The 17,622-nt window shown below is 45.0% G+C and overlaps 1 protein-coding gene across 8 annotated transcripts in view; it reads right to left on the reverse strand.

The window, feature by feature from the left end:
* The window catches only part of dennd6b (DENN/MADD domain containing 6B), a 236,093-nt gene that overhangs the window by 178,389 nt on the left and 40,082 nt on the right, over window positions 1-17,622 (reverse strand). For 7 of the 8 annotated variants that reach the window (XR_010967118.1, XR_010967117.1, XR_010967119.1 and 4 more), the window contains one exon: window positions 12,257-12,337. The exons of the other annotated variant lie outside the window; for it this stretch is intronic. Coding sequence is in view for 4 of the 7 variants with exons in the window: in XM_068005279.1 (XP_067861380.1) it covers window positions 12,257-12,337 (81 nt within the window). In the remaining 3 variants the exon portion in view is untranslated. The remainder of the gene's footprint in view (window positions 1-12,256; window positions 12,338-17,622) is intronic. 8 annotated transcript variants of the gene reach the window in all.

Consider the following 17,622-nt stretch of genomic DNA (forward strand, 5'->3'; position numbering starts at 1 on the left):
TCGATGGGCCAAATGGCCTCTTCCCGTGCTGTAACCTTTTTATGATTCAGTAACAGACTTCAGGACTAGCGTTCTACGGAATGAGACGGGCCAAGTGGAGCAAGTGTCAGTTGGGGAGCATTTAGGGAGCAGCGATCATAGTATCATAAGGTTTAATATAGCTATGGAAAAGGACTCTGACCACTCTGAAGTAAAAATACTCAATTGGAGGAGGGCCAATTTCAGTGGGATGAGAACAGATCCAGCCTGGGTAAATTGGAATCAAAGATTGGCAGGCAAAACTATAATTGAACATTGGGCAGCCTTTAAAGAGATGATTCGGGTACAGACAAAGTACATCCCAACAAGGGAGAAAGGTAGGGCAACCAAAGCCAAAGCTCCCTGGATGACAAAGGAGATAGAGAATAAGATGAAGTGGAAAAAAGCAGCATAGGACAGCTGTCTGGTTGATGCTTGTGTTAACAACCTGAGAGAATATAGAAAGTTCAGAGGGGAAGTGAAGAAGGAAATAAGAGGGGTAAAGAGAGAGTATGAGAATAGACTAGCAGACAACATAAAAGGGAATCCAAAAGTCTTCTACAGATATGTTAACAGTAAATGGGTAGTAAGAGGATGGGTGGAGCCGATTAGGGACCATAAAGGAGATCTACTCATGGAGGCAGTGGGCATGGCTGAGGTACTAAATGAGTACTTTGCATTGGTCTTTACCAAGGAAGAAGATGCTACCAGAGTCTCAGTAAAGGAAGATATAGTTAAGATACTGGATGGGCTAAAAATTAAGAAGTACAAGAAAGGCTAGCTATACTTAAAATAGATAAGTCACCTGGTCTGGATGGGATGCACCCTTGGATGCTGAGGGAAGTAAGGGGGGAAATTGCGGAGGTACTGGCCATAATCTTCCAAACATCCTTAGATACGGGGGTGGTGCCAGAGGACTAGAGAATTGTAGATGTTACACCCTTGTTCAAAAAAGGGTGTAAGGATAAACTCAGCCACTATAGGCCAGTCAGTTTAACTTTGGTGGTGGGGAAACTTTTGGAAACGATAATCCGGAACAGAATTAACAGTCACTTGGACAAATGTGGATTGATTAGGGGAAGCCTGCACGGATTTGTTGAAGGCAAATCGTGTTTAACCAGCTTGATAGAGTTTTTTGATGAGGGCAATGCAGGTGATGTGGTGTATATGGATTTTCAAAAAGCATTTGATAAAGTGCCACATGGTAAGATTGCTATTAAGATTGCGGCACATGGAATAAAGGGGGCAATAGCAACACGGATACAGAATTGGCTAAATGATAGGAAACAGAGTGCAGCGGGTGTACGGTTGTTTTTCGGACTGGAGGGAGGTGTGCAGTGGTGTTCCCCAGAGGTCGGTGCTGGGACCACTGCTTTTCTTGATATACATTAATAACGTGGACTTGGAAGTACAGGGCACAATTTCAAAATTTGCAGATGACACAAAACGTGGCAGGGTAGTGAACAGTGAGGAGGATAGTGATAGACCTCAAGAGGATATAGACACGATGTTGGCATGGGCGGACACGTGGTAGATGAAGTTTAACGCGGAAAAATGCGAAGTTATGCATTTCGGTAGGAAAAATGAGGACAGCCAATATAAACTAGAGGGCGCGATTCTAAAAGGGGAAGAGGAACAGAGGGATCTGGGGGTATATGTGCACAAATCGTTGAAGGTGGCAGGGCAGGTTGAGAAAGCAGTTAAAAAAGCATACAGGGTCCTGGCCTTTACAAACAGAAGCGTAGAGTACAAAAGCAAGGAAGTCATGATGAACCTTTATAAAACACTGGTTCGACCACAACTGGAGTATTGTATCCAGTCCTGAGCACCGCACTTTAGGAAGGATGTGAAGGCCTTAGAGAGGGTGCAGAGGAGATTTACTAGAATGATTCTAGGGATGAGGGACTTAAATTACGTGGATAGACTGGAGAAGCTGGGATTGTTCTCCTTGGAACAGAGAAGGTTGAGAGGAGATTTGAGGTATTCAAAATCATGAAGGGTCGAGACAGAGTAGATAGAGAGAAACTGTTCCCATTGGCGGAAGGGTCAAGAACCAGAGGGCATAGATTTAAGGTGATTGGCAAAAGAACCAAAAGTGACACGAGGAGAAACTTTTCTTACGCAGCGAGTGGTCGGCATCTGGAATGCACTGCCCGAGGGAATGGTAGAGGCAGATTCAATCACGGCCTTCAAAAGGGAACAGGTTAAGTACTTGGAACGAAAAAATGTGCAGGGCTACAGGGATAGGGTGGGGGAGTGGAACTAGCTGGATTGCTCATGGACAGAGCCAGCACGGACTCGATGGGCCGAATGGCCTCCTTCCCTGCTGTATGATTCGAACCCATACCTACTGAGCCATCAGAAGAACTACATTTCTGTTAACTGAAAATTGAGCAAGAACATATGATAAACATACTTTTAGACAGTCTATGGAACATGATAATTCCTGTACCACTGAGGCAATGGCAAGCTCACCTATTGAATGCAGCCAGTCGATTTGAATAATAGACTTAATTTGATGAACATAGGAACAGGAGGAGGCCATTCAGCCCCTCGTGCCTGCTCCGCCCATTTGATAAGATCATGGTTGATCTGTGATCTAACTCCATATCCCTGCCTTTGGCCCATATCCCTTAATACCTTTGGTTGCCAAAAAGCTATCGATCTCACATTTAAATTTAGCAATTGAGCTAGTATCAATTGCTGTTTGCGGAAGAGTTTTCCAAACTTCTATCACCATTTGTGCGTAGAAATGTTTTCTAATCTCGCTCCTGAAAGGTCTGGCTGTAATTTTTAGACTGTGCCCCCTACTCCTAGAATCCCCAACCATAGTTTCTCTCTATCCACCCTATCTGTTCCCCTTCATATCTTATAAACTTCGATCAGATCACCCCTTAACCTTCCAAACTCCAGAGAATACAACCCCAATTTGTGTAATCTCTCCTCGTAACTTAACCCTTGAAGTCCGGGTATCATTCTAGTAAACTTACGTCGTACTCCCTCCAAGGCCAATATGTCCTTCCAAAGGTGCGGTGCCCAGAACTGCTCACAATGCTCCAGGTCTGGTCTAACCAGGGTTTTGTATAGCTGCAGCATAACTTCTGCCCCCTTGTACTCTAGTCCTCTAGATAAAGGCCAGCATTCCATTTGCCTTCTTGATTATTTTCTGCACCTGTTCATGACACTTCAATGATCTATGTATCTGAACCCCTAGGTCCCTTTGGACATCCACTGTTTTTAACTTTTTACCATTAGAAAGTACCCTGTTCTATCCTTTTTTGATCCAAAGTGGATGACCTCACATTTGTCTACATTGAATTCCATTTGCCACAGTTTTGCCCATTCACCTAATCTATCAATATTGCTTTGTAATTTTATGTTTTCATCTACACTGCTTACAATGCCACCCATCTTTGTGTCATCGGCAAACTTAGATATGAGACTTTCTATGCCTTCATCTAAGTCGTTAATAAATATTGTGAATAATTGAGGCCCCAAGACAGATCCCTGCAGGACTCCACTAGTCACATCCTGCCAATGTGAGTACCTACCCATTATCCCTATTCTGTCGCCTTTCGCTCAGCCAACTTCCTAACCAAGTCCGTACTTTTCCCTCAATTCCATGGGCTTCTATCTTAGCTAACAGTTTCTTATGTGGGACCTTATCAAATGCCTTCTGGAAGTCCATATAAATAACATCCACTGACATTCCCCTGTCCACTACTTTAGTCACCTCTTCAAAAAATTCAATCTGGTTTGTCAGGCACGACCTACCTTTCACAAATCCATGCTGGCTCTCTCTGATTAAGTGAAAATTCGAGATGTTCAGTCACCCTATCCTTAATTACAGACTCCAGCATTTTCCCCACAACAGATGTTAGACTAACTGGTCTGTAATTCCCTGGTTTCCCTCTCTCTCCTTTCTTAAAAAGCAGAGTGACATGTGCAATTTTCCAATCTAGAGGGTCAGTACCTGAATCTAGAGAACTCTGAAAGATTATAGTTAGGGCATCCGCAATGTGCTCACCTACTTCCTTTAAAACGCTGGGATGGAAACCATCTGGTCCTGAGGATTTGTCACTCTTTAGTGCTATTATTTTCTTCATTAATGTTGCATTACTTATGTTAATTTTAACAAGTGCCTGTCCCCGATTCAATATTAGTTTTCTTGGGATTTCTGGCATGCTATCCTCTTTTTCTACTGTAAATAATGACGCAAAGTAATTATTCAACATGTCCGCCATTTCCCCATTGTCAATGACAATATCCCCACTTTCAGTTTTTAAGGGGCCAACACTGCTCCTGACCACCCTCCTTTTCCTAAAGTAACTATAAAAGTTCTTCGTATTGGTTTTGATATCCCTTGCAAGTTTATTTTCATACTCTCTTTGTAGCTCTTACTATCTGTTTTGTGACGCTTTGTTGATCTTTGTATCTTTCCCATTCGCCAGGATCTGTGCCATTTTTTGCCTTTTTGTATGCCCTTTCCTTATGTCTTATACTGTCCCGTACCTCTTTAGTTGTCCATGGCTGGTTTTTTTTGGCAAGTAGAGTTCTTGCCCCTCAGGGGTATAAACCGATTCTGTATCACATTAAATGTTTCTTTAAACATTTCCCACTAATCATCAGTCGTTTTACCCATTAACAGATTTGTCCAGTTTACTGTGGACAGTCTCTGTCTTATCCCATTGAAGTCAGCCTTACCCAAGTCTAGAATCTTAACAGCTGATGCACTTTTTTCCCTTTCAAACACTACATTGAACGCGATCATGTTATGATCGCTATTGGATAGATGTTTGCATACAGTTAAGCCGTTAACTAAATCTGGTTCATTACTCATTACTAAATCTAGTATGGCTTGCCCCCTTGTTGCCTCTAGGACATACTGCTGTAGAAAACTATCCCGGACACACTCAAGAAATTCACTACCTTTCTGACAGTTGCTAGTCTGCTTTTCCCAATCTATTTGAAGGTTAAAGTCCCCCATTAAGACCACTATGCCTTTCTTGCACGCTTGTCTAATCTCTGCATTTATACAATCTAGCACTTCAGAGCTGCTGCCAGGGCTCCTATACACAATTCCCACTATAGTCTTAGATCCTTTCCTATTTCTCAATTCAACCCATAAGGTCTCTGTTGGCTGCTTACCTCTGGTTATATCCTCTTTTGTCATTGAAGTGATTTCATCTCTAATCATTAAGGCTACTCCTCCCCCTCTTCCATTTTCCCTGTCTCTCCTATGGATCTTATAACCCGGTATATTTAGTTCCTATCCTGCAGCCATGTCTCAGTAATAGCTATTATGTCATACCGTCCAAATTGAATTTGAACCTGTAGTTCACTTAATTTATTCCTTATACTCCGTGCATTTGTATATAGAACTCTTAGTTGGGCCACACATCCTAGCCTGACCTTCAGCTTTGATGCTGGGTTAATCGCCTTACGCCTTCTAGTTTTCACTTTATCTGTAGTGTCTAAAGTATACTTTCTTTCTGCTGCTCTACACTTTTCCCTTTCACTTGATCTTGAACAACTGTTTGTACTATTTGTATTGTAAATTTCCCCTGGGTCTTCCCCTCTCTTGCTGCTCTCAACTTTACTCCCTTCTGACTCCCCACTCAGGTTCCCATCCCCCTTGAGCTTCACTAATAATCTTACAGGTTTGGAAGAACCTTCATAGTATTCTTCACAAAGAAAAGTACAAATGAGGAAGGCTATTTGGTAATCTAGCTCATCTTCCATAGAAACCCACAGTACCACCATCACAGCCTCGAACTTCCTCTCAATTTAGAATTTTCAGCTTCACCACTCTACCCAGACCACCATTCCAGGCATTGATTATTCTGAGTAAAGTGCTTCCTGACATTAGTGCTAATCTTGCTTTTTACCAATATGTCTCCTTGTCCTACAGCTGTGGTTTAACTTGAAATAGTGCTCTATAATACCTCTTTTTCACTTTTATACCTTTATAAGGTCCCGGCACTTGCCTCAAAGCTGCAAAGTCGAATAGATGTGCAACCCAGAGATCTTGAGTTCAAATCCTACCATGGCAATTTGTGAAATTGAATTCAATAAATATGGTCATTTGTGGGCTGGTTCCAGAAAAAATATAACTATGAAATATAGGAACATAGGCATTGCTAGACAAGCAAAGACCAAGGTCTAGTTTGCCTTCTACCATCCTGATAGTCGCATGATACAACGATAGTAGAGTTGTTGACTAATCATTGAAATCGATCTTTATCAATTAGTCTCCAACAGACCCAGGCATGAGGCGAGGAAAATCCCAGTAGTGGAGAGCTTTGGGAATCATAGGTCCAAAGTCACCTGTTCTTCCCAAGCATGTTAACTTACGTCATGTCTCAAATTACTCATTGAACCACACAACCATAGAAAAGATACAGCGCAGAAGGGGGCCATTCGGCCCATCGTGTCCGCACCAGCTCGAAGAACAACCAGGTGCACATTCTAATCCCACCTTCCAGCACCCGGTCTGTAGCCCTGAAGCTTACAGCACTTTAGGTGCAGGTCCAGGTACTTTTTAAAAAGAGTTGAGGGTCCCTGCTTCTACCACCAATTCGGGCAGCAAATTCCATACACCCACCATCCTCTGGGTAAAAAAGTTTTTTCTCATGTCCTCTCTAACCCTTCCGCCAATCAGTTTAAATCTATGTCCTCTAGTTCTTGAACTCTCCACTTGGGGAAACAGGTACTTCCTGTCTACTCTATCTGGGACCCTCATAATTTTATACACATCAATCAAGTCTCCCTTCAGCCTCCTCTGCTCCAAGGAAAACAACCCCAGTCTATCCAATCTCTCCTCATAGCTGCAGTTTTCAAGCCCTGGCAACATTCTTGTAAATCTTCTCTGCACTCTCTCCACAGTAATTACGTCCTTCCTGTAATGTGGTGACCAGAACTGCATACAATACTCCAGCTGTGGCCTTACCAGCGTTTTATACAGTTCTATCATTACATCCTTGCTTTTGTATTCTATACCTCGGCTAATAACGGAGAGCATTCCGTATGCCTTCTTCACAACCTTATCTACCTGTACTGCCACCTTCAGGGACCTGTGCACATGCACTCCAAGGTCTCTCACTTCCTCTACCCCTCTCAATATATTCCCGTTTACTGCATATTCCCTTTTACTGTTTGCCCTCCCTAAGTGCATTACCTCACACTTCTCCGGGTTGAACTCCATTTGCCACTTTTCCGCCCACTCCATCAACCCATTGATATCTTCTTTGAGTCTACAGCTATCCTCTTCACTATCAACTACATGGCCAATTTTTGTGTCGTCTGCAAATTTGCCAATCATGCCCCCTACATTCAAGTCCAAATCATTAATATATATCACAAACAGCAAGGGTTCCAACACAGAGTCCTGTGGCACACCACTGGAAACAGATTGCCATTCGCAAAGACATCCATTGACTTTTACCCTTTGTTTCTTGTTACTGAGCCAATTTTGGATCCAATTCCCACAATTCCCTGTATCCCATGGGATTTTACCTTTCTGACCAGTCTGCCATGTGGGACCTTGTTAAATGCTTTACTAAAATTCATGTATACAACATCCACTGCACTACCCTCATCAATCCTCCTTGTCACTTCCTCAAAGTATTTAATCAGATTTGTAAGGCATGACCTTCCCTGAACAAATCCATGCTGACTATCCTTGATTATGATGTGGAGATGCCGGTGATGGACTGGGGTTGACAAATGTAAGGAATCTTACAACACCAGGTTATAGTCCAACTGTTTTATTTGAAAATCACAAGCTTTCGGAGCCTTTCTCCTTCGTCAGGTGAGCGACACCTGATGAAGGAGAAAGCTTCCGAAAGCTTGTGATTTTCAAATAAAACAGTTGGACTATAACCTGGTGTTGTAAGATTCCTTACATTTGTCCTTGATTAAACCATGCCTTTCCAAGTGACAATTTATCCTATCTCTCAGTATTGAGTCTAATAGTTTGCCCACCACCAAGGTGAAACTGACTGGCCTATAATTGTTCGGCCTTTCCCTTGTACCCATTTTAAACAATGGTACTACATTTGCAGTCTTCCAGTCCTCCGGTATCGCCCTGTATCTAGTGAGGATTGGAAAATGATTCTCAGAGCATCTACTTCCTCCCTGGCTTCCTTCAATAGCCTAGGAAACAATCCAGCCGGGCCTGGTGACTTATCAACTTTTAAGGATTCCAGTCTCTCTAGTACGTCCTCTCTCATTATGTTCACCTTATCCAATATTTCACACCTCTCCTCTTTAACTACTGTGTCCGGATCATCCCTTTCCTTTGTGAATACAGAGACAAAATAGTCATTTAAAACCCTACCCACATCCTCTGCTTCTACACACAAGTTACCCTTATCATCCCTGATAGGTCCCTCCTTTACCTTAGCTATCCTCGTACTGCATCCCAAAATGTTAGATTTCTTTCAGAAAGTATCTAATTTGCATTTTAACGAATCAATACTAACTGCTTCCACCGTCTCCCTATGGAGCCTGTTCCATAGATTGGCCACTCGCTCACAAATATTGTTCCCACAGATTAATTTTGAATTTACCCCTCTTCAAATGCAGACCGTGTCCTCTGGTTCTACTGTTCTAGACAACGTGAAATAGCTCGTCATGGTCGACATTTGCTAGTCCTTTTAGAATCCTAAAAACAGCCATCAAACTTCTCTTTTCCAGTGAGAAAACGCCCATATTACATAATTGCTCCTCATAATCTAATCCCTCCATCCCCTCAATCATTCTGGTTGCTCTCTAACTATAATATCCTTTTTGTGACCAGAACTGTGTACAGTATTCTAAGTGCAGTCACACCAAATCATAAAGTGGCAGGACTACCTCACTCTTTCAGCTCAATATTGATCTTTTAATACGTCCCAACATCTCATTTGCTTTACTCACTGCCATTAAGCATTGTTGCAATAGCTTCAATTTATTGTCAATCAGGACCCCAGGTCTCTTTCATTTTCCATGCAATTATTTTCTTTCCATTTAAGAAATCTGGCAGATTATCGTAGAAATCCAACTTATTCACTAATGTCCTTCACGTAAGAAAGCCCGTAACCCGACTCAAAGCTCCAGAATACGTGGTAGACTTTTAATGCTGTAAACAATTACAAAGTTCAGTAATAGAGCAAAAAGATCAAACAGACACATCGCCGATTGTTTCAGGATATCTCTTAGGCAATCTCATCCCAGCTGGCCCTGCAAAGTCCCCCTGGTGCCAAGTTAGCAGAGCTATCTCATAGACTAGAAGTAAAAGTCTGACACACTTGTACGCACACAGCCATATCTATCAGGCAACATCCCAGACTCCTGCATCATTATTCCTGGGTATGTCCTTGCCAGTCAGCTTTGGCTCATTGGTCGCACTTGCCTCTGCACCCTCTCTAAGGCCTTGACATCCTTCCTAAAGTGTGGTGCCCAGAATTGGACACAATACTCCATATGAGGCCTAACCAGTGATTTATAAATGTTTAGCATACTTTTCTCGCTTTTGTACTCTATGGGCCCGATTTTACCAGGGGTGCGGGTTCTCGGCGGGTGGGCCAGCGGGCGCGGAACGCGCCCGGTGAAATTAGTGGGTTTCCTGCGCGATCGTAGCAGGCAACCCACTAATTGGAGCCACTTACCTGCTCCTCCGGGTTCCCCGCTGCTGATCTGCGCATCGGGCGGGCTGCGCATGCGCAGTACGATCTGTCAGCTGGAGGCACTCTATTTAAAGGGGCAGTCCTCCACTGACAGATGCTGCCACAAACAGCAACAATTACAGCATGGAGCAGCCCAGGAGGAAGGCTGCTCCCAGTATAATGATGCCTCACCCCAGGTATCATTAGATGGGGTGAGTAGGAAGTAGGAGGGGGAGGACAGAGATCCTCCACCCGGCGGGCGGGAGGAAGCGGCCTGCCTCCGCCACCAGGAAGGTCTGGCTCGAGGTGGCAGGAGGAGGTCACCAGCACCACCAACATATCGCCCACCTGCATACAGTGCAGGAGGCACTCCAATGACCTCCGTAGGTCAGCCACAGTGAGTACACGTAGTCTTTCCCCTACACTCCGTCTGCCACAGCGCTGCCCCCACCCCACATCTCCATCGGCACTGCCAACACTACTCTGCCACATCACCCCTCATACCCACTCAAACCTCATCCTCATCGTTCCTGCACTTACTCACCTCGCCAGTACTCATCCTGCCACTACCACGCAACCCAATCCTCATACAATCTCATGGCTCTATCCCAGACTCACCCTCTCGTGCATCTCTCTCACGGCCAGCCGCACTCAACCTGCCACTACCTGTGCTGCAGCCACAGGGCATGCATCACATATGTGCAGTAGGCAGCGTAAGGCAACCGTGTCGTGAGCATGAAGGGGATGCACAGGGGTGGTTGAGGGATTGTCATGGGTGTTACTCATATTGAATTTCAGAACAACTCACATCTCACATTACATTGGCACCACTACTGCCATGTCTCCGCGAATCCTGTCTGGTTTGTGCAATAGTGGCCGCTCCTGGGTATCACTATGAGGACCCACCACTGATGCCACCCATTGTGTTACTGCAGAGTGGGTGCAGATGTATTTGCAGGGCTCTTCTGCGCAGACGACAGAGGCGATGTACCCGGTTGCACCCTGGAAGGATGCGGAGAAGTTGTGGAGGGCAGTGGTGACTTTGGCAGGGACAGGTAAGCAGATGGTGCTGGGCCCAGCCAGGAGCAGCTCGGCATGAAAGAGGCTGCAGATGTCCACGACTACATGTCGGGTGACTCTGAGCCTCCGTGTGCACTGCTGCTCAGAGGGGTCCGGGGAGCTGCACCTCGGTCTGTGGACCCAGTGGCGAGGGTAGTGCCCTCTGCTACGCATCCCTCTCTGCGGTAGCCCTCCCTCCTGCTGTACAGGTGGATGTGTCACAGCACTCTGTTGTGGAGCTCCACGTGTCAGAGGTGGACGGCGTGGATCGCGAGGCTGGTGAGGCTGTTCGCCCTCCGAGGAGGTCATGACTGCAGCTACGGCGGCCCCCATCCGCAAGATGTACATCTGAGGGGGTCCGCAAGGTAGGTACATGTCTCCGGACCCCGGGGAAAGTGTGCAGGTTGGTGACTTTGACCGTCAGGAGGAGGGCGGCGGAGGCCAAACTCTGTCCCAAGTGACAGAGTGGCCTCCTGCAATGAGTGAGGGTCTTCCCCCCCATCCCCCCCCCACCTGTCAAATGGACCTTTGCAGCTGCCACAGGCTGACAGCTGCAACACGTCCATTTCAACTGGGAGTGTTTCCCCCAGTGTGTGAAACAGTCCCATGTTTATCTAAAATCACACACAGTCCCTTAATCAGGTCAGTTAATGACCTGAACAAGCAAAGTAAATACTGTCAAGTGGCATCCCGCTGGCTTCAATTGCCTGCGGGATTCCCACCAGCGGGGGCTGCGCACACACCCCCGCACGTCAGCGCGGAACCCGGAAGTGGGCGGGATCGAGGCGTGATCCAGTCCCGCACCTGGATTTCGGGATTTTCGGGGGCCCCCCGCCGAGAACACACCCGATAGCGGGTGCTAAAATTGGGCCCTATGTCTATTTATAAAGCCAAGGATCCTGTATGCTTTTTCCAACAGCCTTAACAACTTGTCCAACCACCTTCAAAAGGTTCATCTGGACATTATTAGATTGCCACCTATTTCTGTGCCCATCAAATTCCCCACCGGAAATACGCGTGATTTACAAAGGCTTCAATTTACAAGGAACACACTAACAGAATTGTGTTACAGCCAAACTCCTCCACAGGCACAGCACTTCTAATGGCTGTCGCAGAAAATCTCTGCCCCACTTCTCAATTGGTAATGCCCACTTTCTGCTCAATTGGGCATTACCAATCAGAAAATCTAGGCTAGGTTTTGCAGAATCCATTGTAGGGCAATTGTACATTTCTTGTGTAAGGAACAGGCATCAAAAGCTGAACGTTTTCACACTTCTAGGTGTTGTTATGGCATAATAAATAAATTAAAAATAGTTTCCTGCTGCTGTCGACCCGAGCACTTGCGTGTCAAAGCTTCTCCTTATGTCAACAAGGTAGTTCAATAAATCACGGAACTTGGCGTCTTTCTTCTCTCAATCATCTCTCATTAGTGCAGTGAGTCAGACTAACCAAACTTGATGTTCTTGTTAAACTTGTTGACTCTTATCTATGTACAATCAAGTCAGTTTCATATAATAAGCAAGACACATTACCTTTTGAAAATACCCTCGTTTAACTGTGCTATCCTTGACCTGTCGGAAGTAGACAAATCCATAATAATGTGCTTGATCCCGCTGAAAAAAATAATTTGAATGTGTTAACATAGGAAACACATCATAGATTCTCACAGCACAAAAAGCAGCTATTCGGCCCATAGTGCTTGTGCCGGCTCTTAGAGAGCTATCCAATTAATCTCACTCTCCTGCTCTTTGCCCATAGCCCTGCAAATTTTCTCCAGTTCAAGTATTTATCCAATTCCCTTCTGAAAGTTATTATTAAATCTGCTTCCACCAACCTTTCAGGCAGTGTATTCTAGATCATAACTCACTGCGTAAAAAAAATTCTCACCTCACCTCTGGCTCTTCTGCCAATTAACTTAAATCTGTTCCCTCTGGATATTGACCCTTCTGCCAGTGGAAACAGTTTATCCTTATTTACTCTATCAAAACCCTTCTTGATTTGAACGCCTCTATTAAATCTCCCCTTAATCTTCTCTGCTCTGAACAATTCCAACTTCTCTCGTCTCATATCCCTGGTACCATTCGAGTAAATCTCCTCTGCACCCTCTCCAAGGTCTTGACATCCTTCCTAAAGTGTGGCGCCCAGAGTTGAACACAATACTCCAGCTGGGGCCTAACCAGTAATTATAAAGGTTTAGCATAACTTCCTTGCTTTTCTACTCTATGCCTCTAGTTACAAAGTCAAAGATCCCGTATGCTTTTTTAAACAGCCGTATCAACTTGTTCTGCCACCTTCAAAAACTTGTGTATATACATCCTTAGGGATCTCTGTTCCTGCACTCCCTTTAAAATTGTACCATTTAGTTTATATTGCCTCATTCTTCCAACCAAAATAAAGCACTTCATACTTCTCTGCATTAAATATCATCTGTCATGTGTCTGCCCATTTCACCAGTCTGTCTTTGACCTCCTGAAGTCTGCTACTATCCTCCTCTCTGTTTACTACTTTTCCGAGTTTCGTGCGATCCGCAAACTTTGAAATTATGCCCTGCATACCCAAGTCCAGGTAATTAATATATCAAAAAGAGCAGTGGTCCTTATACCGAACCCTGGGGGACATCACTGCATACTGCCCTCCAGTCTGAAAAAAACAACGGTTCACCACTCCTCTCTGCTTTCTGCCCCTTAGCCAATTTCATATCCATGCTGCCACTGCCCCTTTTATTCCATGGAATTCAATTTTGCTGACAAGTCTAGAATCATAGAATGGTTACAGCACAGAAGTGGGCCTTTTGGTCCGACGAGCCCATGCCAGCTCCCTGCAAGAGTAATCCAGCTGGCTCCACTCCCCCGCCCTTTCCCCATAGCCCTGCAAATTTTTTTCCTTCAAGTACGTATCCAATTCCCTTTTGAAAGCAATGATTGAATCCAGCTCCACCACCCCTTCAGGCAGTGCATTCCAGATCATAACCACTCGCTGCATAAAAAAAGTTTTTCCTCATGTCGCCTTTGGTTCTTTTGCCAATTACCTTAAATCAGTCCTCCGATACCACCCTCGTATCGAAGGATGATTAGAAGATTATGGCCAGTGCCTCTGCAATTTCCACCCTTACTTCCCTCAGTATCCAAAAATTGCATCCCATCCAGACTTGGTGACATTAAGTACAGCCAGCCTTTCTAGTCCCTCCTCTATTAATTTTTAACCTATCCAGTGTCTCAACTACCTCCTCTTTTACTGTGACTGGCAGCTTCTTCTTCCTTGGTGAAGACAGATGCAAAGTATTCATTTAGTACCTCACCCATTCCCTCTGCCTCCATGCGTAGGTCTCCTTTTTGGTCCCTAAACGGCCCCACCCCTCCTCTTACTACCTGTTTACTATTTATATGCCTAAAGACTTTTGGATTCCCTTTTATGTTAGTTGCCAGTTTAATCTTACTCTCGCTTTGCCCCTCTTATTTCCTTTTTCACTTCCCTTCTGAACTTTCTATATTCAGCTTGGCTCTCACTCATATTATCAACCTGACATCTGTCATATGTCCCCTTTTTCTACTTCATCTTACTCTCTATCTCTTGTCATCCAAGGAGCTCTAGCTTTGGTTGCTCTACCTTTCCCCCTTGTGGGGAAAGGTAGGACAACCCCCTATTATGTGGCACTTTATCAAACACCTTTTGAAATTCCATATACACATCAACCACATTACCCTCATCAACCCTCTGTAACCTCATCAAAAAACTCAATCACACTCAATCCACACTTGTCCAAGTGACTATTAATTTTGTCCCAGATTATTGTTTCTAAAAGCTTCCCCACCACAGAGGCTAAACTGACTGGCCTGTAGTTGCCAGGTTTATCCTCACACCCTTTTTTGAACAAGGGTGTAACATTTGCAATTCTCCAGTCCTCTGGCACCACCCCCATATCTGAGGAGGATTGGAAGATTATGACCAGCACCTCTGCAATTTCCATCCTCATTTCCCTCAGCAACCTAGGATGCATCCCATCCGAACCAGGTGACTTATCTATTTTAAGTACAGCCAGCCTTTCTAGTACCTCCTATCAATTTTTTGCCTTTCCGGTATCTCAACTACCTCCTCTTTTACTGTAACTTTAGCAGCATCTTCTTCCTTGGTAAAAACAGATGCAAAGTACTCGTTTAATACCTCAGCCATGCCCACTGCCTCCATGCGTAGATTTTCATTTTGGTCCATCATCGGCCCCATTCCTCCTCTTACTACCCGTTTACTATTTATATGCCTATAGAAGACTTTTAGATTCCCATTTATGTTAGCCGCCAGTCTATTCTCATATTCTCTCTTTGCCCCTCATTTCCTTTTTCACTTCTCCTCTGCACTTTCTATATCAACCTTCTCTGTTGCTTCATTAAAGAACTCAATCAAGATAGTCAAACAAGATTTGCCTTTAACAAATTCAAAAGCATGGTACATTGGCGAGACCATGCAGACGCTGCGACAACGGATGAACGGACACCGCGCAACAATCGCCAAACAGGAGGGTTCCCTCCCAGTCGGGGAACACTTCAGCAGTCATGGACATTCATCCACCGACCTTCGGGTAAGCGTACTCCAAGGCGGCCTTCGAGACACACGACAACGCAAAATCGTCGAGCAGAAATTGATAGCCAAGTTCCGCACCCATGAGGACGGCCTCAACCGGGATCTTGGGTTCATGTCACGCTACACGTTACCCCACCAGCGAACAAATGTTATCTGTTTTTAATATAATGGGTCATTTGCTGGCTTTCTCTGCCTTCCGGATGTTTCTGCCTCTCTCTGTTTTTTTTCCTGTTTGTTTTTTTGTTGAATGTATTCGGGGGTTCTGCAGGTGACACCTCTCTGTCTGAACACGGTGATTGCCTTGGCAACGGGCAGTTGCAGGGGCATTCTGTAAACACCATGTATTGTTCTATATGTATAAATGCGTAGGCTTCAAGGAGCTCCTGAACATTTACCTGAGGAAGGAGGAAGTCTCCGAAAGCTTGTGAATTTAAAATAAAATTGCTGGACTATAACTTGGTGTTGTAAAATTGTTTACAATTGTCAACCCCAGTCCATCACCGGCATCTCCACATCATTTAACAAATTCATGCTGGCTTTCATTTATTAACCCATATCTTTCCACGTGCCAATTAATTTTGTCCTGGATTACGGTCTCAAAAGTTTCCCCACCACTGACCTTAGGATGACTGGCTTGTAGTTGCCAGGATTATCCCTATCCCCTTTTTTGAGCAGGGGTATCAAAATGAGGCAGACACACACAATCTGGTCCATCGCGTCTTGTCCATTCAGCTGTATAGCAATTAGACAACACAACCCCAATACGCCTCACCCACCAGCAGCCAAGTAGTCTTTGGGGGGGGGGGGGGGGGGGGCGGGGAGCGTGGAAGAGGGGGGTCCGGCCGGCCAGGGTGATATATCTATATTGAAATTCATTTGCCAGTTACATGCCCATTCTGCAAGTTTATTCATGACTTACTGTATTTTGTCGCAGTCCTCCTCAGTATTAACTATGCCCCCTATTTGGTGTCATCCACAAATTTTGAAATTGTACTTCTGATTCCCACATCCAAATCTTTAATGTCAATGGTGAACAACAGTGGTGCCAGCACCGATCCTTGTGGAACACCACTTCCCACCTGAGTAACTACCTTTAGCCCCTACTCTTTCCTGTTTTGTAGCCAACTCGCTATTCATTCTGCTACTTGTCTCACCCCTTAGGATATGGTCATCTAAATTGGTCGGTGGTCAGGGACAGGAGGGTGTGACTGCGAGCGAGGCAGGTAAGGGGATCAAGAAGGTAGAAATGGTGGAGCCTCAGCCTTTGCAATTGTCCAACAGGTTTGAGGTGCTTGAAGCCTGTATGGATGAAAACAGGGGCTTCAGGGTGGATGAGCAAACTGACCGTGGCACCATGATACAGGAAGCCATTCAAGCGGGGGGAGTTAGTAGGAATGTAGTGGTAGTCGGGGACAGTATAGTTCTCTGCAACAGAGAACGAGAGACCAGAAGGTTGTGTTGCCTGCCCGGTGCCAGGGGTCGGGACATCTGCTTTGGGCTGGAGAGGAACTTGCAGTGGGAGGGGGAAGATGCAGTTGTCGTGGTCCACGTAGGTACCAACGACATAGGTAGGACGAGGGAAGAGGTTCTGCTTAGGGAGTATGAGCAGCTAGGGGCTAAATTAAAAAGCAGACCTCAAAAGGTAATAATCTCTGGATTATTACCTGAGCCACAAGCAAATTGGCATAGAGTAAATAGATTAGAGTGTTAAATTCGTGGCTGAAAGATTGGTGTGGGAGAAATGGGTTTCGATTCATGGGGCACTGGCACCAGTAATGGGGAAAGTAGGAGCTGTACTGTTGGGATGGCCTTCATCTGAACCGTGCTGGGTCCAGTGTTCTGGTGAATCGTATAAAAGGCGGGATTCCAGAGCGCTGAGAACAGCTGAGAGGAGCCGAGCCGAGCGGAGCTGCGACCGAGTTCGAAGTGACGTCAGGAATCAGAAAGGGACGCGACACAGGGGAGGCACCTGATTGGTGAGTAGGTTCAGGTGAGTATTTCTACTTATCTACAGTAACTAAAGTAAAAAGAAAGGGAAGGTCTGCAGGTCTTATAGGAAGTAGCGTTTATTTTTTAGTGAATCAAGGTCCCTAGTGTAATTAGCATTCTCTAAATTAAGAACAATTTAAAGGAGTAAACTCCTTAAAGGGAGTGGTAAGTAGTTTTTCTTTCCTTTTTTTTCTCTTGACATTGTAGTTGTTGTTAAGCTAACTTAAGGGTTAAGTCATGGCAGGAGATCCCACAGCCGTGTCATGTTCCTCTTGTGGGATGTGGGAATTCAGGGATCCTTCCTGTATCACTGATTCCTTCACCTGCGGGAAGT

Source organism: Heptranchias perlo, chromosome 24, assembly GCF_035084215.1.
Source record: "Heptranchias perlo isolate sHepPer1 chromosome 24, sHepPer1.hap1, whole genome shotgun sequence".
Classification (NCBI taxonomy): domain Eukaryota; kingdom Metazoa; phylum Chordata; class Chondrichthyes; order Hexanchiformes; family Hexanchidae; genus Heptranchias; species Heptranchias perlo.